Genomic DNA, 25,629 nt, shown 5'->3' with positions numbered 1-25,629 from the left:
CTCTAAGGCTGTACTGGACACACTGGGGCTAAAAACCATGGCACACATGAGGTTCTGCTCTCTGTGCAAAGGGCCCGTTCCACGGCATTTAACATTTATCTAACATATCCAACACATGTGAAATATGTGCAGCATGGTTCCAAATACATTGAAGTTGCAAGAAATAATTCATTCGTCCCCATCATGATGCATAAAATGGGGGGGGGGGTTCTCCTATCACTCTCTCTATGCCCAAGGGGACCTTGAACCCCGGAGAGCTTCTTTGCCCTGCCTAGGGTCTAACAGAGGCTCTGAAACCCAATCAGTGCTATAACAGCTTACGACCACTAGTGGAAAAGGCTCATGACTCTTCTTAGGGACTGTCAAGTCATGAAATCCAGACCAAATGCAGACACCACATTCCAGGGTCCCCATTTAGCACAGCTCTCTGGGTACTGGCACAGTGTTCTAATTTCCCACATGGGACCAGAGGCCCCTGGTCTCCAGGTCTAGAGTTCATGGAAGCAGCTGGGAATGGGAGCCTTTTGATCTTAAGATGTTTTCTTTTCCTTGCACTGTAGAAGAAGGTTCATGTCCTCAAGGGAAACCTCTACGCAGTAACTATCTATAAAATGCTGATCCTGCCGCCACTCAATCCATCCGATTGGGAGGGGGTTTGCTCTTTTACTGGCAGCTGCTGTCCGTCAGGTATGGAGACCATGCTGGGATACAAAGGCAAGAGAGCAGGTACCATGCCCATGATTAGCGGATAAGGGCAGATTTGGGTAAGATGGCATGTGGGAAGGGGGTGTCCTTCATCCTATTATTTAGAGTGTCACCAGTCCCCAACCTCACATTTATGTGAAGCCAGGGTCAGCAGCCCAGCTGTCTTGTCACCGTGCCTGGCCTCCGGGAATGCCCTCATCTGTTCTTCACGTCAGTGAAGATTCTCTGCACCAGCTCCTGAGTTCGGAGCTCTTGGGATGCTGGGCTCTAGTCTTCTTCTCTGGAGTTCTTTCCCCCTCCCGTCACACGCACATCAAGGTGAGCATTTTAGAAGACCAGCCCAGAAAGTGACTGGCAAATTCCAGCTCTGTTATAATTCAGCAGTATCCTGTGAAGTTCTGCGTATTGTACACATCCAATCGATGCTTACCGATTCAGATGTGAAGTTCTGCGTACTGTACACATCCAATTGATGCTTACTGATTCAGATGTGAAGCAAAGGGGTTTTCCTCAGAGCTATGGCTTCAGAAGTGGCCCATGAGACTACTTTAGAAAATCTATCTTCTGGAGAGCGAGCCTTCTGCCAGAAGCAGCCCTCCCGTGCCTGGGAAGATAGTGCTGGTGTGATGGACAGAAGAGATGCTAAGCAAAGCAGAGAAACTGGGAAATTAAAAATCCATTTTGTTTTTCTTGCTGTTGATACCTTCAGATTTCCATTTGTGTAGAACTGGGTCTCCAATTCAGCCTGACATACTTGCCCATAACAGATCCACCCAGTATGTCAGGCCCACCCCTTGGGGATGAGGAGAGGAGCCTTGCTTCTTCCTGCAATGGGTGTGCTGGCAGTCACTTGTGGCTACTTCCTTCTGACTTTTTTTTTATTAAGCCTTTGTCTCTGAAAGTTAGGTTGGGTCCCACCCATACCCCAAAGTCTATCTGTGCTACTGGTAGGGTGGGATATAGTGATGTCCTAGGCTGAGGGGAAAAGCTTGATTTATGTAATCTATAATGTTTGAAAGTACCCACTACACAGCATCTCACCCTGGGTGCAGGTCCTCCCGTGTGGACCACCTTCATCCAGTTTTTGGCTTATCTGCCACCCTGACCTTTCAACAAATCACGACCATGCCATGCAGTGTGACATGGGTTAGGGCTAGCCCCCTGCCCCCCACCACCCCAGATGTATAAAACGGTGGTGCTGTGTGTGCCACACTGATTTTACACTTTTCAGGTGTTTGTCTAACACACCACAGTTCTGAAGTTCCAGGGAACTGAACTACATCTCACTAGGTGTTTGTTGACTAGTCAAAATAAATCAAGAAAAGTTTGTATTTTTTACAGAGTTTTGGAAGCCCGCTGCTGATATGTGAGCCAAGAGGCTCCTGTTAAGCCTCGTTGTGGCTGAATGGTCACTTCTGCCCCTGGATGTCTTGGCTTCCCATTAGTTTACAGCAGTAGGGTCATTCAGAGACCCCTATGGCTGGCTGGGTGCTATGGCTGAATGTGGCATGGGATGAATGAGAATTAGCCTGGACCACATACAGCAGGTCATCTCTGAGGTATTGATTCCTTGTGTATAGGGAAGATTGATTGGACCAACGCCCTTTGAAAAAGGAAGTAGCTTGTGTGGGATGAAGACACTGTAGCAGCCTCGTGCTTGGTAGACCATGGGACCTGTAGAGTCAACACCCTATACTCCACCCTAACTACAGGGGTGAGCCTAGGTCTCCTGCACATCGTCCATACACCCTTGAGGGTGGTAAGGTCCCATGTCTTGGGAATACATCAGCTCACCATGGGATGTCTCTGCTCCTCTCAGAGCCCTGGTTGCTGAGTACATACATATTTGTTTTGTTTCAATTTGTCCTATTACTATGCTTGTCAAAACTAGATTTGACATTCCATAATCTCAGCTCTCCTTTTCTGTCTCTGCTTCTCAGACAGAATAGATAAGACAGAGGTGCGCAGGCCCAGAAACTTCCCCTCAGGTGGCTTTTTGAGGGGAATATGTGATGCTATAGAAAGACCCTCTTAAAAGCTATTCTGAAAGGGAAATTTGAGGGCCACATGTGCTATTGTTTTTAGGTGGTCAGCTGTTGTAGAGGAATTCAGAAATGAAAGTAATATTAATATCCTGTTCTCCATGGCTCAAGGGCCTAAGCCACTAGCTGTCCCCACCCCCAGATGGCCAGTGTGACCTCACTCAGTGTTCTGAAATAGCAGGGTGTTGCTATGGGAGAAATAAACCTATCTGCCTGCAGCATGGTCGGTCCCTTGCAAGGAAGAGGAGGTGCACCTGCTCATGACACCATAGGCTGGTAGGCACCATTACTGACAGAGATGAGAAAGGAGGGAGAAGACATGGTTTCTCCCTGAGGTTGATACTGAGTGTTGGATCCTGTATGGAATCACATCATATGCTCAGTTTGATCTAAAAATGATACACATGTCCTTCTTTTGTTGGAGATGGGAGTATTTGCTGGAAGCTAACCCTACTGAGTCTGAGCGGGCAGTTGCCTGACCTACCACTGTTCCCAAGGGTTACGACCCTGTTGGTCATGGGAGAGATAGAGCTGCAAAGGACTTAGAGGCGTCTTTCTCAGCCAAGGCAGAAGTAACAGTCTGGTCCAAGGTTAATATCCAGTACTTAGTGGATATCTCAATCTGCTCAAGGAACACAATCAAGTCTGTGGGAGAAGCTGTCACATAGACACACACATGTGCAAAGTCTAGGTATGGTGTCAGCTACTCCAGCTCAAATGAGTCTGGTGGTTATAGCCTTGGGTACCATCTGTGCCAGGCCTCATTCTGGGCACTTGGCATACAGGGTTCTGGTGATACTTAAAACACCTTACAGACTACTCTTTTCCCACTGTGACAATGAGGACCCCGAGGCTCAGCAAGGACATGAACTCATGACAAAACCATTAAGCCATGTGTGTTCAAGTCCAGAATTTGAGTTGCAACATCATCCTAAACCATCCAGTTCCATGGTCCATGAGTCCACTTCCTGGGAAACACACAACACCTGCCTGTTGAGGTCAGTATCCACCCACCTCCCTCCCTGCTGCCTCCCGGACATGTGTTCAGGGCTGGGCTGCTTCCTAAATGGCCTCCTGTATCCTGTGAGGTCCCCTCTCCTCAGCAGCCTGAACCTTTGATCCTGCCTGTTAGCACAGCATGGGCGCTTCAGGCCTGTGTGCAGTGTGCCTGGCGGATGCAGGAGCACAGACTTGGAGCTCACCCATTTCCTTCAGCAGTACCACGGCAGGCTCTCTGCAGCAGTATTACTGGGACCACTACAGGGCCTTCCAGACCCTGACTTAGCAGAGGCCCATTGAATGACGTAGCTGGGTGGAAAGGCCAGCACCTACCCAAAGCTTCAAACTCTGGTCTCTCATGGTATTATCCAAAAACAAAACAAAAAGTTGTTTGTTTTTGAAAGATAGCCCTGAAGAATAGCCACTTTAGAGCCGTGGAAGGGATGGGCCTAATAAGCCAGACTCCCCCTCAGAAGGTGGGAGATGCAGCTAAGTTGATGAAGAGCAGTTGCCCAGCTAAGCTGATGAAGAGCATCCCCAAACGCTCTGTCCTAAATGCTGCTGAAGTCTGCAGGTTGGTTCATGAGGCAGGCTGAGTGACAGCCCGTGAGAGCCTTGAGATGCTGCACACCTTCTCAGGCCTGCAGAGTACACCTTCTCAGGCCTGCAGAGTTTACGCTGCTCCAGGACCCTTGCTCTCCTCCCACACTGTGAGCACAGAACAAGCCTTCTCAGATTCTCACTGAGCCCCTTGAGAGCAGCGCTCCATTCCTGCTTACCAGGGAGTCATGCAGGAGACTTCCCAGGGTTAGGAAGCCAGTGCAGGGAAGAGAGCCGGGAGCTGCTGTGTTCTTGAGTCTGGTGCTTTCCCACTTGACTCTATTGTCTGAACCTGTGTCATGAGTCACCAGGGCCAGCCCGCATCACTTGTGCAGCTCCCAGCCTGCAAACTGCCTGACTCTTCCACATTTCTCAAGCACAGGTCAGACTGTTTCCCCCAGAGCCAGGGTTCTCACCGTGGGTTTACAGGTCAGGAAAGTCCCGTGGAGGTGGAGACATTCACACTCCACCTACCTAGAGGCTGTGTTTGCCCAGGTCCTAAGCAACCTCCTTCTTCTCGCAAGCCCCTCTTGCCCATGCCCGTCCATTGCTTCAGACCTCCCTCCTCTACTCTTTCTTGTCTCTGGCTGTCCCATTAGAATTATCTCAACCCCTCCTGTAATTTGGTCTCAGCTCCTTCATTACTAGCCTTGTGACTGAGCAGGTCAGCGAATCCATCTAGATGAGTGGTTCTCAGCCTTCCTAATGCTGAGACCCTATAGTACGGTTCTTCATGTTGTAATGACCCCCAACCATAAAATTATTTTGTTGCTATTTCATAACTGTGATTCTGCTATTGTTATGAATCATAATGTAAGTATCTGATATGTGACCCCTGTGGCCCACAGGTTGGGAGCCTGTAAAATGGGGCAGCGATACCTCTCTGAGTAGGCTTGCTCCGAAGGCTGCCTGGCAGTGACTTCGTCGTCTGTGTCATGCTTGTTTGTCTCGGGCCTCTGGTCCCAGTCCTGCCTGCATTAGCCCCAGTGGAGAGTACCTGTGTGAACCAGGGTACAGGCCCTTTCCTCAGAGGTGCATGACCTCCCAGATGGAGTCCAAGCCAGTGAGGGTTCTTGGCCCCGAAGTCACCCTGGGCAGTCTCGTGCACCCTGTGGTGCTGGTCCAGGCAGTAATGCAGGTGTGACAGTTGTGCCATCATCGCCCTGGATGGCAGAGGGAGGGCAGGATACAGGAAAGGACCAAGCACCACCCTGCCTGACTCACAGACATATGGCCCAATTTTAAGGTACGTCCCAGTATGTCTTCCAGAACATCATCTATTATCTCCCTAGTGTCTGTCTGTCTGTCTGTCTATCCATCCACCCATCTGTCTATCTCATCCCATCCCTCTTCAGTTGGAATATATGATCTGGGTTCTTTCTCCTTCACAAATCCTGTTCCATCCATGTCTCTACCAGTCCAAGGCAAGTCTCTGAGCCATCACTGGCCCTGCCTGACTCTGTCCTCTGGAGTGAGGTTGTTGTGATGCTGGGAGCCATCTCCATAAACAGTGGGAACATCAGAGACCTCCAGAGGGCCTCGGCCTGTGCTGATGCTGTCTTCCTGTCCTTTCCCTACAGCACCTAGCGCAGGGCAGGGTCCTCTGTGTCTGGCCCGCACTGCCCGTTCCCCAGTCTCCTTACCTGATGGTTTACTTGCTTTACACACCCAGTTTAAATGAAGGCCTGGGCTCCCAGTCACTTCCCCGGCGCTTCTCGGTGTGTAATTATGTGGTGCACGTGTGATTGCTGATTGACATCCTGCAGGTCAGCAAACCTTCAGCCACATGAAGGCAGGTATGCTCGGCACCAGAGACTCGCCCCAGCCCAGGGCCAGGCATAGTAGGCATTATATGAAATTTCCTTGAATGAACAAACACTGGGACATGGACTCTGACTGTGGCTGGCTGTTGACTGCCCTGGTTGTCAGGCTTGAAAGATCAGCCGAGGGCCAGGGATGTAGCTGAGGCGACGCAGCGGTGGCATGGCATGCACAATTTGGGTTTGACTCTCAGCACCACCCGGACCAGGCATGGCAACACAGGCCTACAGTCCCAGCATCGGGAAGCGGAGGCAGGAGGATTAAATACTCAAGGTCATCGTTGGCTACACAGCAAATCCAAGGCCAGCCTGGGATATGTGACATCCTGTCTCAGAAATAAAGGATGGAAAAGGAAAACGTGCCTTAGTTTTGACTCTTCCACAGCCGCATTGTTCCCGTGGGTCTGGGTGCTGATGCTGCTTGCTCAGCATCGCCCCCAGGAGCAGGGGTCAGTGCATCCTAAAACCATGCCTGGGACCAGCGGGCCAGCTTCCCTCTGGATTTCTCTCAGAGATACTTAGGCCACTTAGACCAGGCTTTGATCCTTTGTTGTTTTGTGTCCAAATTACCTTTTACCTAATCAGAGTCACAGGGTCCATTCAGCACCGAGTTCTCTTTTTCTCACATATTGTAATGATATCCCTGAATTCTTAAACCCATTTAAAATATCCCTTGCATTTGGTTTCATCTGGCATTTCTGTCTGTGGATAGGGCTGCTTTGGTCTCTTGTAAGTTGGTTCATCTACTGGTTCCATTTTTCATTGCTGTAAATATTTGGTGAGTTATTTGTGGGGATTTTGAGATGCTCCTGGTTACATGAGATTGTCCTCGTTTGCAGAGCCTATAGGAGAGTACCTGTGCCAGGCAGGGCCTACGAGGGTGGGTCTCGCCAGGACTGGCCTGAAGGAAAGAGAGTTGTAGAGCAGGGAGGGCCTTGCCCAGCTCGGCCTTACAGGGTGGGTCCTTGCAGGGCCAGGCCTTGTACGGTTGGGGCAGGAACAGCTTCCAGTGTTATAGGACAGATTTTGTTTAGTTTATAGGGTTTTTCTTGTTTAGAAAGATGGGGGAGCTTTTCATTCACAGTAAACCTTATAGTTCACGATAGTGAGTCAGGCCTCTGCTCTGGCCTTGGCTGAGATCAGAGTGAGAACCACATGGTTCCTCTAGAGTCGGATGGAGTCTGATGGCAAATGTCTCCCTGAGGCCTGGTGCTTCCCCCGGGGTCCAGAGTTGGTGGAAGAATCTTAACTAGGTGGCCCCTCCAGGCCCTCTCCCCTCTCTCAATTGCTTTGCATGCCTCTGTGCCTCTGAGAGGTCCTGGTCCGCTGGGAGGTTCTCTGTGGGCTGCTTGAAGTCCTTGGACCTAGGAGGTTGGATCTAGATAGAGTTTAGGTTCTGGCTACTGAATGCTGGAGAGGAAAGAGGCCCTTTCCTGCCAGGCCTGTGTCACAGATATGCATCCCAACACTTGCCTGCTGTAGTGCCCTCCTTGACTACCCCACACCTGCCATCTAGTTCCTCTGGTGCTTTGTTGGGGATACAGGTCCCCAAGCGCCATTCCAGCTAGGTTGATGTCCCTCCTGCCCATGCTGGGAACAGATATACGGAGAATAATTTCAGGTAGAGAGGACCTATCTAGGATTCTCAGGTCTGAGGTGGGAGGACAGGTGGAGAAAGCAGCACTTGAGGCTACAGGGACCCAGAGAGGGTGTCTACAAGCAGGTAGCACTTCAGATATGTTGGGCAATCTGGACATTGTGAGCAACACCCTGACCCAGGTAGGAGACGCCGGTAGAGCCATGGTTCACAGGTACAGTCTGCTGAGGCCAAAGCCAAGGCTACTAGAAAATCAGGACTGAAGAGCAGGCCACGGGTCCTAGAGAAGCAGCTCTGAGAGACTAGAAGTCTGAGCCATCCCTGGCAGAAGCAGCGTTAGGGGACTGAAGGACACTATGGCCATCACTTGTGGCCTCCAAGATCGTAGAGTTCCCCCACTTCTATTTTTCCCATGATCCTTACTGGCTCCTGACTCACACAGAGTTGGCTATTTTCTCTTTTCCAGCTGCCCACCTTCTGTAGGGTTTCCCGAGGGCTGTCATTTCCTCTCTGGGTCCTTTCATGTTCTAAGTGTGTGGGATGGCATCTGGGCACAAAGGTACCCTGAGAATATTCACTGGGTGAATGAAAGTAGGGCTATGCCTTGCATCCTTCCTTGTTTGCTCAGTCGGTAAATGTTTTTGGCTGCTACTGTCTACTAAGTCCCGTTGTGGTTAAAATGGAGACCATATTTTTCCTTTAGGACTCTGAAGCATAACACGAAAAGAAACTGGTCCAGTGAATAAGCTCCTGCTTAAAGTTTGAAGGGGTTCAAATAAAGAAAGGTGTGTCCGCCAGAGGACATCCTGTGACGGCCCTGGCCCTCCCTCAGCCCCGATGGCTCGGTGGTTCCCACTCTGCCCTCTAATGAAGCATCCTCAGGTGCTCTCTGCCTCCTGTCTGGTCAGGAAGTCGGGGCTGTGGTGGAAGGAAGCCTCAGGGTTCCCAGGAGAGTCCTGCCTGCAGCATGCATATGACACAGCCCATAGTTCAGGGTAACCTGGGGCTACCACTCAGGTTAGCCAAAAGCACATGAGAATGCCACAGTGATTCACTCTGTTTCCTTCTTGGGTAATTTTTGGAAACAAAGCCTTTTTTTCTTCAGGTAAGAACCCGGTCCCTCCAGGCGGCTCAGAGGCACAGCTGTAGGCACTTGGCTCTGTTTCCCATTCTTGAATTTACAGTTATTCTTTGAAATGTTGCCTCCTTTTTTCCCAGCATTTTGGCTGGCATGTGGCTTCAGAAGAGTAGAGGATTTGGGGATATTTGTGCACCCGGCAGGGCTAGCAGAACCCACTGCCTGTGAGAAACGTGGGCCTGTTCCCATCTTGCTGTACGACCTCCTGGGCCAGCGGCAGCTTCCAGGCTTATATAGACTCTGGCTTCAAGCTCGTTAGCAGACTTGATTCATTAAACTCTTGTGCATCTGCTCTGTGCTTCTCGTCGCTGGAGAGTTAGGGGAGTTCCTGCTACTTTCTAGTGGAGATTACTTTTTTTTTTTTTAACATTTGTGCCTGCGTGGGTTTGAACTGGTTTCTGAGCCAGTTCTGGCTGGTATAGACTGTTCACTGATTCCTGGACTTTACCAAGCCTTCACCGGTCAGTGTGGCAGAGAAGATGTCCTGTCCTGTGGGAACACCAGGCAAAGAAGCATTTTTAACGTAGAGCAATTGAGTGAGAAGAGTGTGGAGTAGAACCTTGTGGGCGGGTAGTTTGCTACTAGTGTTTAGAAAAGAAGCCTTGGTGAGATAGCACCTGCCTTAAGGCCAGGATTCCAGAGGTGGGGGCAAGAAGATCACAAATTCAAGATCAGCCAGGCTGTGTGGCAAGACCCTGTCGAAGGGAAGGAGAAGAAAGGGAGGACTTAAGTTCACACGTTTATCCTTCCTTGCATAAAATCTTCTCACAACCACACTAGAGCTGGAATCATTGGTTGTTTGGGGAAGAGGACATACGATCAGGGAGTCCTGAATCCCTTTTAAGTTTAGAATTATATGGTTGTATCCCTACTTAAACCATAAAGAAACGCAAACCACAAACTTTGTGATCTTCATTTTAAAGAAGCATGCTTGTTAGACACACCTGGAAGAGACATTTTGGCCATACCCGCTGGGCATTTCCGTATGGCTGGTGATATCTCCAGCAGGTTATACATCTCTGTGGGACCCTTGAGAGCCAGCAGGGACAGCCTATGCTCAGGTACATATGAGTCCCGTGACTCCCAGGACGTGCCTGGGTGCAGCAGACATTAGAATGTCCTTCAGGAGGTATCCTGAATAAAACTGGTTTGCCCAAAATTCCTGTCCTTGTCACACGTGTGGTCCACTTCTATGACCAGTTCGGAGACAAGCAGAGACTTAGCGAATGCAGAAAGGGAAAGAACATTTTTCAGATGCCAAATATTTTGAGTAAATGAATGACAAAGGATGACAGAAAGCCAGTCAGAAATTCGTGCCTTTTTTTACTTTTATTCTGCCTTTTTTGTGAAAACCAACTTGAAAAGGGAGGTGATCTCCTAGACAATCCAGATTCCAGTAGAGAGCGGGGGACCAAGCAAAAGCCCTTCCACTGCTTGAGTTTTCCTTGTATGCCTCTCTAAAGGAGAGGAAACATCTCCTTGTGTTAGCCAGAGAGCAGAGGGGCTGTGTATGTGTCCTATCCCTGAACAGGACAACCAAATGGCAGACTTGGTAGAAATTCTTCCTCCTGGGATTCTTCAGGACCCAGTGGTTCAGACCTGAGCCGCCTCCATCTATCAAGAGACAGCAGCATGTGAGGACAGCACTGTTGCCAGTTTTCATTCCTCTGAACACGGCAAGGAAGGCACAGTCAGGGCTCAGCTTGAGGGCAGTAGCCGGCCAGCTTACCATAGGCGCCAAAATGGGCATGCACGTCACCAAGAATGGTATCCAGCCAAAGGTGCACTTGATTTAGTAAGAAGTGGGTTTTTTTGCTCTTTTGTTTTGTTTTTGTTTATTATTATTATTATTCTTTTTAAACGTGTGCATGTCCGTACAGGTGCCTGCAGAGGCCAGCAGCATTGAGTCCCCCTGGAGTTACAGATGGTTACAGGCTGCCAGATGAACTCAGGTCCTCTGGAAGAACAGTACATGCTCTTAGGCTCTGAGCCATCTCTCCAGCCCCCTCAGCAAGATGTTTTTCAGTGAAAATAGTATCCACATGAATTTGATATGAAGTCTGTCTTAGCTACTTTATATCACGGCGTTAAAATACTTGAAAAACAACTTTTTTTTTTCCAAAAAGAAGCTGTTTATTTTGGCTCCTGGTTTGAGAGGATTCAGTCCATGCTTGGCCAGCCCTGAACCTGTGGCAGGGCAGAGTGTCACGGCAGAAGGATGGGACAGGGCAGAGTTGCTCACTTTGTGGCAGCTAGGAAGCAGAGCCACAGAAAGAGGGGACAGCAGGACAGATAAACCTACAGAGGTGCTCCTGACGGTCTGTTTCCCTTAATCAGGCGCCGTGATTGGTTATATCCCAGCCCCACCAACTGGCAGCCAAGCCTTCAACTCCTGAACCTTAAGGGGCTATTTTTAGATTGTTTTCTAAACCTATGTTTTCTGTAATAAGAGAAATACGTGGGCTCTTGGCTACCAGTGACCACAGTTTATGCTTGAGAAAGAACAAAAATAAGAGTCAAGAATTAAGGATCCCGTTTCCAGTCAGCCTGGAATCAATCACTTTGTGGCCTTGGGCCCAGTCTCTCATGCTCTCTGAGCCGTAGGTGGAAGGCCTTGCAAGGTAGCCTTCTGAGAAGTGAGCAACTTACAGTTTAATTCAGGCCGTAAAGACAGCTGAGCAGACTTGGATCCAACCCTGCTGACCCTAAGACACCTCTATGTACATGGCGATGATGCTGACTTACCCCTGGGATATATGTTAAGTAGTGAAAATAGATGTGAACGACAGAGCCCTGTGGCTCCAGGAACTCCATTTCTGCACATTAGTCTAAGTAGAGAAGAGCAGAGGAAGTTGTGCAGTTCGGGGTCAGGGTGGAGACAGTGTGAGGGAAAAGGCAAGTTCCACCCTGTTCCCAGCACCTGTCCTCCAACCTCCTTTCTATTCAACACCCTAGGACCCATTCAGACTGGAAAAGCTGGCCTTGCCAGCTCTGCTGGCCCAGGCCTCACAGCCATACCTCCTTCCAAAGGCCCAGAAGTCACAGGGCCTGGCCTTCCCTGATCTCCTAACTGTACGTGTTCTCCTAATTGTGCGCTGACGAGTGCTCGACCCCAGTCTTATGGGGCTTCCCGTTTCCTGGACGGAACCAGAGCCTCCTTGTGTAGCACCCGTCCAGTGCCTCCCTGCAGAGTTCCGCGTTTCTAATCAGAGCCGCCTATGAGCCTTTCCAATAGGCTGTCTTACAAACATAATCTTTAAGGTGAGCTCTTTTAAATAACAGCTGTAGACACTGTAATTAATATGAAGTTCACACCTATAAATTGTAAAAATTCAGTGGTTTTTAATAGTCTCAGAGCTGTACAGTCATTACCACTATCTAATTTTAGAACATTGACTTCACCCAGACAGAACCCCTGTGACCGTGCCCACGAACACCACTCTTGGTTCTTTCTTCCCTTCAGACCGTAGAATCATTTCCATATTACACTTTCTGTCTCTACTGATTTGCCTATTCTGGTTATAATGTGTAAGCAGAATATACAATAAGTGACCGTTCGTGTCTTTTTTCCCATCTTAGGATAACATTTTCAGAATCCTCCAGAGCATATATCCTACGCTGTATGCCCTGTCAGTCACTTGATGGACTCTTGTGTTGTATTCATTTTCAAAGCAGTGCTCTTGTAAACATTTATTTACAACTTTTTGCACAGGCATATGTACTTGTCTCTTTGAGTATAGACCTAGGAGGAAATGGTCGTTCAAGGGGCAGCTCTGTTTAACCCTTTACAGAACTGCCAAAGTGTTTGCCGACCATTGAAATACTAGCAGAAATGCACGAGGCTTCATATTCCCCCACGTTCATACTAGTATGCTTTACCCTTTTAGTACTGTAGTCATCAAAATGGTTTTGAAATGGTAACTTATTAGTTAGATTCCATTACTACCATAAGCTATCTAAGGCAAACCACTTATAAAGAGAAAGGGTTATTTTGGCTTGTTATTCTAGAAGTTCTGATCCAAATCATGTTCTGAGCCTGTAGTGGGGCAGCAGGTAATGAAAGGAGCAGATGGCAGAGTAAACCACTTACCTCATGAGCCAGAAAGCAAAAATAAACATCTGGGGTCCTACAGTCTCTCCTGAGGGGATGCCCCCAGTGAAGGATCTCTCACCAGACTCCACCTCCTTGCAAGTCCGTGTAGATGTTTGGAGGACACCCATGTAGCCCATGGGTGTGACTCATTATACTCTTTTTCAAAGTTGGATCTTATTAATAAAGTGACAATAAGTGCAGCCATTAAGAGGGTGTTGACGATAGGACAGTAGCGTGCACTCCAGAGGACTCTTTCTTGTGTTTGAGATAGATGCCCCGTGCTTTTGATCCACATTTCCCTGGTGACTAGCAATGCTGAGCACCATCTGGTCATGTGGTAATTGGCCATCTGTAGATCTTCTTTGAAGAAACTCCTATTCCAGTTTGTTGACCATTTTTTGCTGGGGTGAATCGTCTTTTGGGTGTTGAGTTATGTTGTCTTGTTTTGTTTGAGATTGGGTCTTGATGTAGCCCTTGCCTGGAGCTCTCTATGTAGACCAGGCTGGCTTCAAAGTCACAGAGGTCTGTCTGCCATGCACTGCCCCACTGTGTGCATGTGCCAACATGCCTGGCAGCCTGCTGTTGAGATTTTAAAGAATATTATATATTCTTTATATAATCTTGATAGGATTTCTTAATCAGGTGTCTAATTTGCACATATTTTCCCATTCTGTAGATAACCTTTCCACTTTCTTGATAGTATCTTCTGACACACAGACATTTTCAATTTTAATGAAATCCACTTGGTCTATTTTTTCTTTTGTTGTTTATGTCATGAGTGTCATATCTAAGTAATAATTGCCTAGCCCAAGTAATAAAAATGTAATCCTATGTATTCTAAGAGTTTTTAAAATACTTAGTTATCATGTGGTCCAGTCGACAATCCAGTCTGAATCAGTTTTTGTGTGCGGTGTAAACTAGGAGACCAGCTCCAGTGTTCTCACGTGGACATTCAGTTGTTCCAACACTAGCTGTTGAAAAGATTATGTCTCCTTGCATAGGATTGTCTCGACTTTCCTAATAGAAATCCACTGGTCAAAAGTCAGGTGAGTTATATTTGCCTTGATCATATATGTACTAGTCGGACTTTGGGCCGCTGAGACAAAACACGTGTATGAGCAGCTAAAGGAGGGGAGAATTTACTTCTTCACCTCTTCAGTCCATCATGGATACAGAGGACGAGGCAGGGCATAGCAGTTCACATCATGGTGGCCAGAGACCAGAGAGAGCACATGCCTGTTCTACATCTGAGCCCCAGCTCATAGGATGGTACCATTTACACCAGGCAGCTTCCCCCCCTCCAGTTGTGTGTCTCTGGAGGCACCCAGAACACCCAGAAGCTTGCTTCTCAATCCAGTACAAGCCACACTATTCATTGTTACAGTGTATCAATACCACAGTAAGAATTTTGCAGTTAGGGAGTGTGAGTCCTCCAGTTCTTCTTTTCAAGATTGATTCTTTTTGGATATTTTGTGTCTTTCACCTTTCCAAATACTTTTAGGACCAACTTGGCAGTTACCATCCCACAGGCAGTGATTTTGATAGGAGCTGCTTTGAATCTGTAGACCAGAGCATTTACGGACATCAAGTTCTGTAATCTGTGAACATGGAATGCTTTCAGCCGTTTGTATCTTCTTTAACTTTTCAACAATATTCTGTAGTCCCCCCTCTTTTGTTTACTTTATTTCTAAACATTGTATCCCTTCAATATTTTATTTGTAAATTTTTTTAACTTTATTTCCAGGCTGATTGTGTATTGCTATGGTGTAAAAATAAATTTTGTTTTGTGTAGTGATACTGTGTCCTTAAACTGTACCGAACTCATTCATCAGCTCTAGGGAGTCTTAGATAAATTCTGCCCATGAACAGAAGTGTTAGAGCATCCTTCTTCTCGGCTTACTTGCCAGTTCTTAGATGTGAAAGTGAACATTCTTGATTTCTTCTTGATCCGGGGCAAACTAATCTGTCTTAAGCCATGAACACAGTGTTAGCTGGGTTGTCCTAGTTTTGAGTCTGATTTTACTCATCCTTCATGTTGTGATGATTGTGTTGCTTTTGGCCTTTAATGTTGTTTATTACAACAACTTATTTTCAGATGTGAATGCCTGTAGTTCACTTTGCTGGCTCTAGTTTTGGAGTTTCTTTTATATGTTAATGATTATAGATTGCTGGCATTTTTAATGGATTTTTGTCCCTGTCTTGCTGGATTTTGATCTGTAGCTTTATTCTATGCCTTTTTTTGTGTTGGTATCAGGACAAAATTGGCCTTATGGGGTAAAGGTGAGATGTGTTCCCTCGAACAGTTTTGTAGAGTTTATGAGAGGTTGCTATAAATTTTGTGAATGTTTGGTAGAATTCATGAGTGAAGACATCCTGGACCTGGAATCATCTCAATGGGCATTTTGGGAATTAGTTCAATACCCTAGTTATAAGTTCCTTGGGGTTTTTCTTTTTAAATAAGTCCTCATAGTTTGTATCATCCTTGGAATCTGTCTATACCATAGGGTATCCAGTAGTCAGCATATGGTCCCTCATGGGATTCGCATATAATCTTTTCTTAAAATTTTATTTTAGATTGATGAACTGTGCCTACATTCACACCCACATAATTATACACATATGAAAATGAGGAGCTAAGATCTGGAAATGAGAGAAAAGATGTGGGATTTTTCCTTTTGAGCCAGAGTTACTTAATATAATATTTTAGTTCCATCCATAAGTTCCAGCCTTAGAAAAGGAAGCCTGGAACAAGATGGGGGGGAAGTATAAGGAGGGATGTAGGGGGAGTAACAGAACACACATAGCATGAAAATGAGAAGGGGGCACTCGCAACGGAAGGGTACTAGTCGGGGAGGGGACATGGGTGTGAAGAACTTGAGAGGATTAACCAAAACAACATAGAGAGGAAAATGCCACAAGGAGACCTGTAACTTGTAGACTAATATAAAATGTTTTAAATCATTTTAGGACGTTTTTAATTTTACAGAAAAATTGCAGTGAGAATATAGAAGATTCTCATATGCACCTTGCTTGTTTTCTCAATTTGGGACATCGAATGTTATTTTTTTTATATTTGTTTATTATGTATACAATATTCTGTCTGTCTGTATGTCTGTAGGCCAGAAGAGGGCACCAGACCTTATTACAGATGGTTGTGAGCCACCATGTGGTTGCTGGGAATTGAACTCAGGACCTTTGGTAGAGCAGGCAATGCTCTTAAGCTCTGAGCCATCTCTCCAGCCCGACATCAAAATGTTATTACCATGGTACATTTTTGTAATGAAGGAGCCAATGCTGATACATCATAATTAACTGAGCTCTATATTTTATTCAGATTTAGCTTTTCCCAAGTGTTCTTTCTAACCTAGTGTTCCAAGACCTCATCCAGGAAAGCCCATCCCACTTAGTCGTGGTGTCTCCTTGCAGTCCTTTTGATTGCCCTTGTCTGTGGTGACCATTTTATGTTTGAAGACTGCTGGTCAGGGTCCCTTGGTGGCCATTTGTCGTGTGTTGTGCTTTTCATCAGTAGACTGGGATCATGACTCTGAAAGAAAACCACAGTGGCAAAGTACCACTTGGATCTGTCATGCCAAGCATCCACGTTGGCCACAGTGATTTGCCCTTGTCGATGATCCCCAAGCAGAGAAGTGTGTCCAGACACTCCCACTGTGAAGTCCCTCTTCTCCCTTCCACACTGTACTCTGGGAGCACAGTCCTTATGCATAGCCTGTCTCTAAAAGGTGGAGACTTGTGCTGCCCTTCCTGGAGGGCGATGCATCCAGATAAATTATTTAGTATTCTTCTGCATGGAAGCTATGTCTGCCCAGTTATTTATTCTGGCGTTTGTTTGTATCTGTGTGGACTCGTGGATGTTTATTTTGTGCTATTTTATTTTGTTGCTCAGATTGTTCCAGCTTTGGCCACTGGCACACTTCCCGGTTGGTTCCTGTCTCCTTCAGCATGCTCCATGTTTGTGGGGTTTGTTTTGCTTCCTGGCTTTCTGCTCTTATGAAATGGCCAGGCTCATCTCCATGTTTCCTGAGCCATGTCCCAGAATCAGATAGCGCTTTCAGGGATCCAGGCTCCTCATCACAGTGGCCATTGATTTTAATTTGTTTCTTTTTTCTCCCTACCCGAAGATGTGCTGATTTTGTTAGTCTTTTCAAGACTCAGCTTTTTGCTTTGTTTCTTCCCCTATTTTTTTTTTTTCTAATCTCCAGTCCTTTCTGCTTGTTTGGATTAGGTTTGTACTTTTCTTAGTTTCTAGTTAATGAGTTTCATTTTAGGATTTTATACCCATAAATTTTCCCCTGTGTGTGGCTTTAGCTAGAGTCTATGTGTTTTGGTATGATATATTTTCATTAATCTCTATGTGTGTTTGAATCTCTCTTGTAATTTTTTCTCTCTGTATATGTGTGGTATGTTTGTCTGTACTCCGGGCTGAGGGGAGACCATCTTTCTTTATCACTCTCTGGCTTATCAACTTGAGACAGAATCTCTCACGGAACTGGAATCTCTCCATTTTAAGAAATGGGGGAAGGGAGGACAGATAAGATGGGAGACATAAAAGACAGATGATTATTGGTTGAGATGATATATTATGTATGTGTAATATACATATATCATCTCAACTAATATATATCTTTTTTCTAACTATATGATCATAAATCTGTTGTTGTTCTTGTTGACTATATGTTAAAGGGAATCAAAATGAATTTCACTTTTAGGTAAATACGCTTTTTTTTTAAGACAGAGTCTTATTGTATAGCACAGAGTGTCCTGGAACTTGTGGTGATCCTCCTGCCTCAGTCTCCTGTGTACTAGGATCGGAGGCATGAGCCACCATGCCTAGCTGAGGATAATGTACTTTTGCTTACTGATCTAAGAATTTTATATTGAGATTAATTTCTTTTTTGAGCTTTAAAAGGTTGGGTGGTGGTGGCGCACGCCTTTGATCTCAGCACTTGAGGCAGAGGCAGGCAGATCTCTATGAGTTCAAGGCCAGCCTGATCTACAAGAGCTAGTTCCAGGACAGCCAAGACAATTACACAGAGAAACCCAGTCTCAAAAAAAACAAAAGCAAAAATTTATTATAAAAGGTAAAGCTGTTCCCTTCCCTTGGTGTTTGCTATCCTGTCGCAGAAATAAAAACTTGAGTTCATCTACAAAGTGTGTTCGTATTGTCGAAATAACGGAAGGACAGTTTTATTTTGCCGAAAGTTGTACAGACTAAGGAGCCACACATCTGTGAAGTTCCCTTAAAGAGTCCTTGACCCTTGCTCTCTGCCAGCTTCCTCAACAATCAGCAGACTCCCTAGCACTCTCCGGGAGGGAGCAGTTTGTGTCACAGTGAGTGCGGGTTTGCACACATGGGAAGAGGCCCCAGCCATCAGGTGTTGAAGGTTCAAGACACAGTTGACCTGCGGCTGCTGGGAGACGACCCCGCCTAGTTGTCCTTTCTTTGATAAGTCTGCTCTGGACAGGTGACCTTCCTCGGTACACGTCTTCCTACATCTAGGATTAATTCCTGGGGGGGGGGGGGGGGGGCGGGGCGCAACACTGCCTGAGTTGAGTGCTGGTGGGAAAGGGGAGCTTTGATAAGCTGTAAACTTACTTGCCTGCTGACCTAGTTAGGCCCAGCAAGGCTGCTTTGGGAAAAGTGTGTGTGGGCCTGCCTGTGTGCTTATCACCACGCCCAGCTGAACTTCTCAATCTAGTCAGTGAAATCTGAACGGGGTGGTTTGGTATCTCCAGTAGACATTTTAAAATAGAATGAACAATCTTTTTTAATGACCAGAAAATTTACATGCGTCCTTGTCTCTTTGATTTCTTTTTGAATCACTATCTGATTAGATTTTTTTTCTTCTAGTATTCTCTCCTACTAATTTAGGCTTGATTATCTCTCATGCTTCTATGCTATAAGAAGTTGATAAAGTTGAAATATTTTCATATGGCTATAAATCTTTGTGAAAATTACTCCTAATTTGGTGTTCAATGGTATTTTTAGTTTGCAAAGTGGGAAGAGCTCCAAGAGAGGAACACTGGGACACACTTGTTATTCCGTCACTCAGGAGGCTGAGGTGGGAAAAATTTTAAGTCCATGAGTTCAAGACCAGCTTAGGCAACACGCACACCCCTCACATAAACCATTGTGGGGTGGATATAGGCATATTTTAGATGCACTGTAATTATCACCCCCAACTGTATAAATGACTAAATGAAGCAGCCATGGTGCCATACTCTGTCTCGCCAGGCTGAGGCAGGAAAATCAAGAATTGAGTCCATAGCGGGCTAATATAGCAAGACCCCGTCTGAAGAACAAACACACAATGTGGCAAATGTCAGGAGAGCAGCTGCCGATAAGCTGTCTGTGCTCAGGTGGCCAATCACACACATGTGCACGCGGCAACTGCCTCTAACAGGAGAGGGCTCAGAGGGGGAAGTGTGGGGAGTCTGTCTGGAGGAGTGGGAGTGAAGATTTAGGCTGGGTGTGATCAAAATATATTAAATACATATGCAAATAAAAGTTATATATATAAGCATAAAATTACAAAAGAATGAAAAGTTATAAATAAAAACCAAAATGGCTAATTTTAGATTGAGTTATTACAGTGTTTATCCTGCATTTAGTAAAAGGTATTATTGCTCAGTGGCCACGGAAAGCGTCTTTTTGTTGTGTTTTACTGCTATAGCTGTCGAAGCCAGCATGTTGTTTGTTATACAAACAGATCAGATGCTGTGGAAGTGAAAGAAAAGCCAGGGAGAGGGAAGACTCCTAGGTGAGCAGGTGAGCAGGTGAGGGCTCTCCCTGGGTCACCTGGCAAGAGGAAATCAACCAACCATCAGCATTATTCAAATAACCTATTTGCTGGGAATTCAATATGAACCATTTCTGGGTTTGATGAAAGCAGATAGGAAGAAAACACTTGATGTGCAAGACTTATCTGATCAACAGAGTCGTGCATCCTCTCAATTTCTGGAAGGTAGAAAAGTTCTTGGCTTTACCAAGAATTCCATGACATTGAGATGCACCTACTAATTCTTTCTTTTAGAGGTGGAGATGGAAGTTTTTGTCCTTCCTGGTCCCACAGCTGTTCAGTCCCAAAAAAAATCACACAGAGGCTTATCTTAATTACAAACTATTTGGCCTTATTATTAACTATCTCTTACAACTTAAATTAGCCCATTATTCTCGTCTATGTTTAGCCACGTGGTTTGGTACCTTACTCAGTGCAGCATTCTCATCCTGCTTCCTCTGCATCTGGGTGGTAACTGACTTTCTGTCTTCCTCTTCCCAGAATTCTTCTCGACTGGTTGCCCCACCTATACTTTCTGCCTGGCTACTGTAGGCCAATCAACATTTTATTAAACTAATACAAGTAACAGATCTTTACAGTGTACAAAGGCATTATCCCACAGCATGGAGGCCTCTTTTTAAATCTGAAGTGGAAAATAAAAATTACTAATTCTTAGATAAGATGAATTTTTTACATTACCTTTTCACACATCTGTCAGAACTCTGGACCTCATTATTAAACATACATAATAGGCTATCTGATTGAGTGGCAAACCAGCCACACAGTCAGATACAAACCAGGCTTTTTTCACCTCAAGAAAAGTCTGTATTCTTTTGTCTTTCCAAATTACTATAGGAAGGTACACATTTTAGGAATATTGTTTAAAAATCATGAAAAACACTGTGAGCTGCCTGTAGTTTCCTTGCCAAGTGGAAGTGGGCTGGAAACACTGTCAGGGAACTTGGGAATTTAGTGTGTGAGCTCTATCCACTGGTACTGTGGGTGCTGACTCCGCGGTGAGGAGTGCTGAGCACAGAGATGGGTGTTCCTCAGGTGAGTGTACAGTCATGCATCCTGCTGAGGACACCCAGACAAGGACTGGACGTGAGAGAGCCGCTCCTGGGCTGCATTACTCATCGCTACAGTCCCTGATGTCTTCATTGGGAGGAAAGGGGCGTGCTCATAGACTTCCCAGAAGGCAGCCACAAAGATGGGAAGTGTGGCGACTGCCCAAATAAATATGCTGTGATTTGATTGGGTAACTAAATCAGGGAGAAGCCATACAGAGCATGGGTTGTAGGCTTTTATCTCTTTCGAACTGTATCTTACAGCTTTTCCACCCCTCTGGGTGAAGACCAGCATACTGTACCCAGGCCTCCTGTTGCTGGGGTACCCTTTGTAAAGTGCTGAGAAGAGATGACATGTTTGAGTAATGGGAGCCTGGGGATGTTTAATCTGTACCTCTGACACTGGTGGGGACAGAACAGAGCCCTTTCCTCTGCTCTTCCCAGGACACCAGCCGTTCATAAATGTAACTAGCCAAACAGTAAGTCTGGGGCCATCCTCCTTCCCCTTCTGAGTGTGTGGGAGGGCCATACTTCTCCCCTTACTGTGTGTGGAGGAGGAGACAGTAGACTTCTGACTAGTCACTGAATGTAGCTTTTCCCAAGCCAGCATTTTGAATTGTTCCTTTGTTGGGTATCCTGGGCAGCGTAGGTAGGTAAGAGACTGGCTTTGCTTTGGGTGGCCTGCAAGACGTGGGGACAGCAAGTGCTTCCAGACAGGTCAGTCTTCACACAGAGCTCTGGAAGTCGATTTCCTTAAGCCACTGGTCCTCTGTATGTGAACCCCAGACACTAGCATTAGTTACTTCTGAGAACTTACCAAAAAACACAATTTTCTGGGCTACATTCCCAAATCTGAGGGCAATGTAGATTTTTAACACAAACCTCAATGTCTTGAGATGATTTGCCCAGTTTGATGCCCAGATGATTTAGTGGCTATTCATATGTAACACCGAACATTTCATCTTTGTGTACAGTACAGCCCATTCATTTACCTCTTGATTATACTGAAGATGATTCTGAGCCAAGACCCTCAAGTCAGACTGATCCATATGGTGATTTCCTTGTAGCCTTCAAGAGGTGACCCGTATGCTGTGGACATAAGTTCTGTGTGCAGCTCCGTGGGCAACTAGGTCAGGGCCAGGGCCTGCAGAGAAGAAGTTGGCCCTGGTCTTTTTGCGTCTGGCTCCTCTAGTGACCGTCCAGAGGTGAAGGGTTGATGCTCTTTTGAAAGGACGCCGGTTCTTTCTTCTTCCCATTCTTTCTTCCTTCCTTTTTAACTTTTAAAAAATAGTTTTTGTTGTTTCTACAATTTCATACATGTATATAATGCATTCAGATTATTCCTTCACTCACACCTCTCTTCTCTCTCCCATCCCTTTCAAGCCTCCCCCTCCTCCCTGACAGCCCCATTCCGAGATTGATAACTTTCAGGTTTGTCTTGTGACCCATTTAGTTTAAACCAGGGCAATCAGTGTGACCATTGGATTAAAGCTGTCCACTGAAGCCTGGTGGTGTCACCATTGGGTATACAACTGAAGGCTATGACACCCTGTCTCTGAACCTGTCAGTAGCAAAGAGTTAATCAGTGAGGGCTCAGGCCCCCTGAGCTCCTCCTTCATCTTTGACTGACAGTTGGAGGGCCCATTTCTGTCCAGATCCAGGGCAGGCGTCTGCAGCCACTATGAGTTCATGACTGCATGGCTGTGTCTTGCCCAGAAACCACGTGTCACAGCCCCTCTATCTGCCTTCCAGCTCTTTCGTCCCTTCTGTCCCCTCCCACAATGCTCTCTGAGCTTTAGAGGGTGGTGTAAACTCACTCGCAGGTCACTGATCCTTAGCGCCTTCTACAGTCACGAGCCTCTTCATCCACCACTGTTTACTAGGAGGAACCTTCTCTGGTTCAGGCTTGTGGTAGTATTTGTGGGTATAAACATCAGCATTTAGCGGGCAGTTCAGTGCATTGTCAGTTTGGCTAAGCAGCAGTGTTCCGTTCCCATATGGCCTTTGTTTTCCCTGCCATGGATTTTCACCAGGTGTCAGTGCCCAGCGTGGATTCCTTCCCGTGGTGTGGGCATTCAGTCTAATCAGAGAGCGGTTGGTTAGCCCTAACAATAGTGCCACCATTGCACAAGCAGTCACGTTTTACCAGGCAGGCGTCGTAGCGCCTGAGAGTCACTGTGGATGCCATTCCCCCAGCAGTTTGCATAGCATCTTCATGTGGTCCCTTGTGTGTGGATCCTACCTTCGGATCTCCAATGCGTTGTGTTTACTTGGAGTTACCGTAGAAACCGGGAAACTAGTAAGAGGCTGTTGTGGGTGGGGAGGCTTGAAGGAAGGACGGTGGTAGAGCATGGGTAATTTGAAAGTCGATTCTGTGAGTGGAAAGGGTTAGGCAGGGAGGGGGAGAAAACATGGAGAGGACTAATCGAAATCAAAGCCTTTAAAAAAAAAGGCTATTTGAAAATCTGCTACTTTAAACCAAAATTAAAAATATACTTTATATATTTTAAGCAGAATTTGACTTGCTCAGTCACAAGACCGTTGCACAGGGCTGCTTGTGACCTCCAGGGGAGCTAGTGACCACATTGTCACGGAGCCTTCTTCTCGAGACTCTTCCTGCAATTCACTTACCACCTCTCTTGCCTTGTAGTTTGGGGCCGAATTCCGAAGGTTCTCCTTGGACCGCCACAAGCCGGGGAAGTTTGAAGATTTCTACCAGCTGGTCGTGCACACCCACCACATCCCTCACACGGACGTGACCATCGGCTATGCTGACGTGCACGGGGACCTGCTGCCTATCAACAATGACGACAACTTCTGCAAGGCGGTCTCAAGTGCGAACCCCTTGCTTAGGGTCTTCATCCAGAAGCGAGGTATGAGGAGGCTGCAGCTCTGTTCACCCTGCAGTCACTTAGGAAGGAAATAGAACGCTAACTCTCTCCGCTGGTGCAGGACGCTAAGATCCCGTTTCTGGCCTCTAGTTAGCGGACTTCAAGATTACTTTTTAGATCGATACTAATTTGTTTAAAGGTCTTAAAAGCAGCTAAACTTCCTTTTCCACCTTAAATAGTATTGACCTCTGCCTTTTATAGATGTAAGAAAAGTAATACAAACTCTTTCAGTCTTTTATGAAGAATAAATAATGCTGATATTTTTAGCATTTTAACTAGGAACAAGTGAATTCAGTAACAAAGGCATTTGTCAGCATCTTAGAAATTAAACTTGAGGACCAAATTATGTATTTTCATGTCTCTGTAAGACTAGGGGAAATATTAGCTTTAAATTGTAACTTTGGTTACCTCTAACCTCTAAAACCCTAGTGTGCGCTGAAATAAGTTACTGACATCGCAGGGTGGTGATGGGCGGAGCAGCTGTCCTCACCCTGCTTGCCTCCCAGAGTGCATTGCAGGGTTTGTTTTCTCACCTCTGGGCTTGGCAGAGCCTTGTCGCTTAAGAATATGATGTTAAAGGAAAGAGCCCGCTGCAGGGGAAGCTTAGAAGTAGAAAAAGGACATTTTTATAATCAGTTTATTAGTTATTACCCTTCTTCCTGGTGTAGACCTCCTTTGAACATTGCAAGCACTGACTGGAAGAAGGGCGCCTTTCTTTCCTGTAGCGGATCACTGTGTCCAGCGTGCCCCAGACTGAGGAGCCGTGTAGTGCAGCCTCAAACCATGCCTGCTGCTAAGAGCGGCGCCTTAGGTGTCTTTTCCCAGCATCCTTTGGGTATCATTTCCGGTTCCTTCTTCCTCTTCCCCGGGTAGCAGCCTGGCATTTCTAAAGCCATGAGCTCAAATCCTTCTCGTGGGCTCCACCGTCCTTTCTGAGCTTTGTGGAAAGAACCAGAGCTGTAGTGTGCTGAGTGAGGAAACAGAAGAGCCACGGTGTGAAGCTGGCTGGCTGCGGGCTCGTAATTCTTAGCCGGACTTCAGTGTCATTGTCTGCAGAGCAGGAGTGGCGGCGACACTACTCAAGTTACTGAGAACACGTGGCATGCCAAACGTGGGTGGCCCTTAAATACTGAGATTTTTACTCTTCCTTGTGCTGATGGGGGAACGGCGGGAGACCCCTGCCCTCACTTTAGTCCAGTTCTCTGGCACAAAGTCAGAACACGTTGGCATCTGTGTTACTGTAGAACCTGCGTGTTGCTGATGATCGGGAATCAGGACTCTCGTGCTCCCTGCAGCTCCTTGTAGCTTGCAGCATCCCTCTTGTCCCTTCAGGTCTCCATGGCACTGCACTCCTATGAAACAACCACACACACACACACACACACTTAAAAAGGTCAGTGTCAATATGGGAAGCTACCTGGGACTCACAGGGTTCACTGGCCTTTCCAGACCAGTGCCATGGAAAGACAGTAGACCATGACTGTTGACCTCTGGTGGCCTCAGGACTCCAACCACAGGGACACTGGATCTTCATGGCTATGAACCAGCAAGTCTATCCTGCAGACAAAGGTGTCCAGCTGTCCGCAGATGCGCAGATGCTGGACTCTTGCCCAAGCACAGTTACTCCAGTCAGCTGTGGTAGCCCCAGCTGGTCCTGATGTACACCTGCATCCCACTACCCAGTCCTGGAGCTCTGCCCATCATCCCGCTCTAGACACTCTGCCTCCTCAGTAGGCCAGCCCAGGCTGCTCTAGTTAGCTCACGTTTTCCTCTGCCTGCCTGTCCCCTTCTTTTCTCTGGATGCTACCTGTTACAGGTTCTTAGAGTGGCTCGTGATTCCTCTCCACCAGACCACAAGGTGCCTGGGCTGGTTCTTGGCT

General features: G+C 46.5%; 1 protein-coding gene across 1 annotated transcript in view; it reads left to right on the top strand.

The window, feature by feature from the left end:
• Pard6g (par-6 family cell polarity regulator gamma) overlaps window positions 1-25,629 on the top strand; it is a 67,846-nt gene that overhangs the window by 5,515 nt on the left and 36,702 nt on the right. The window contains exon 2 of the mRNA XM_075968204.1: window positions 23,509-23,731. Within this exon, the coding sequence (XP_075824319.1) occupies window positions 23,509-23,731 (223 nt within the window). The remainder of the gene's footprint in view (window positions 1-23,508; window positions 23,732-25,629) is intronic.

The sequence above is a fragment of the Microtus pennsylvanicus genome, chromosome 4 (genome assembly GCF_037038515.1).
Source record: "Microtus pennsylvanicus isolate mMicPen1 chromosome 4, mMicPen1.hap1, whole genome shotgun sequence".
In the NCBI taxonomy this organism is placed as follows: Eukaryota; Metazoa; Chordata; class Mammalia; order Rodentia; family Cricetidae; genus Microtus; species Microtus pennsylvanicus.
Note: the sequence above shows the minus strand (reverse complement) of the source record. Positions and strands in the feature narration are given on the sequence as shown.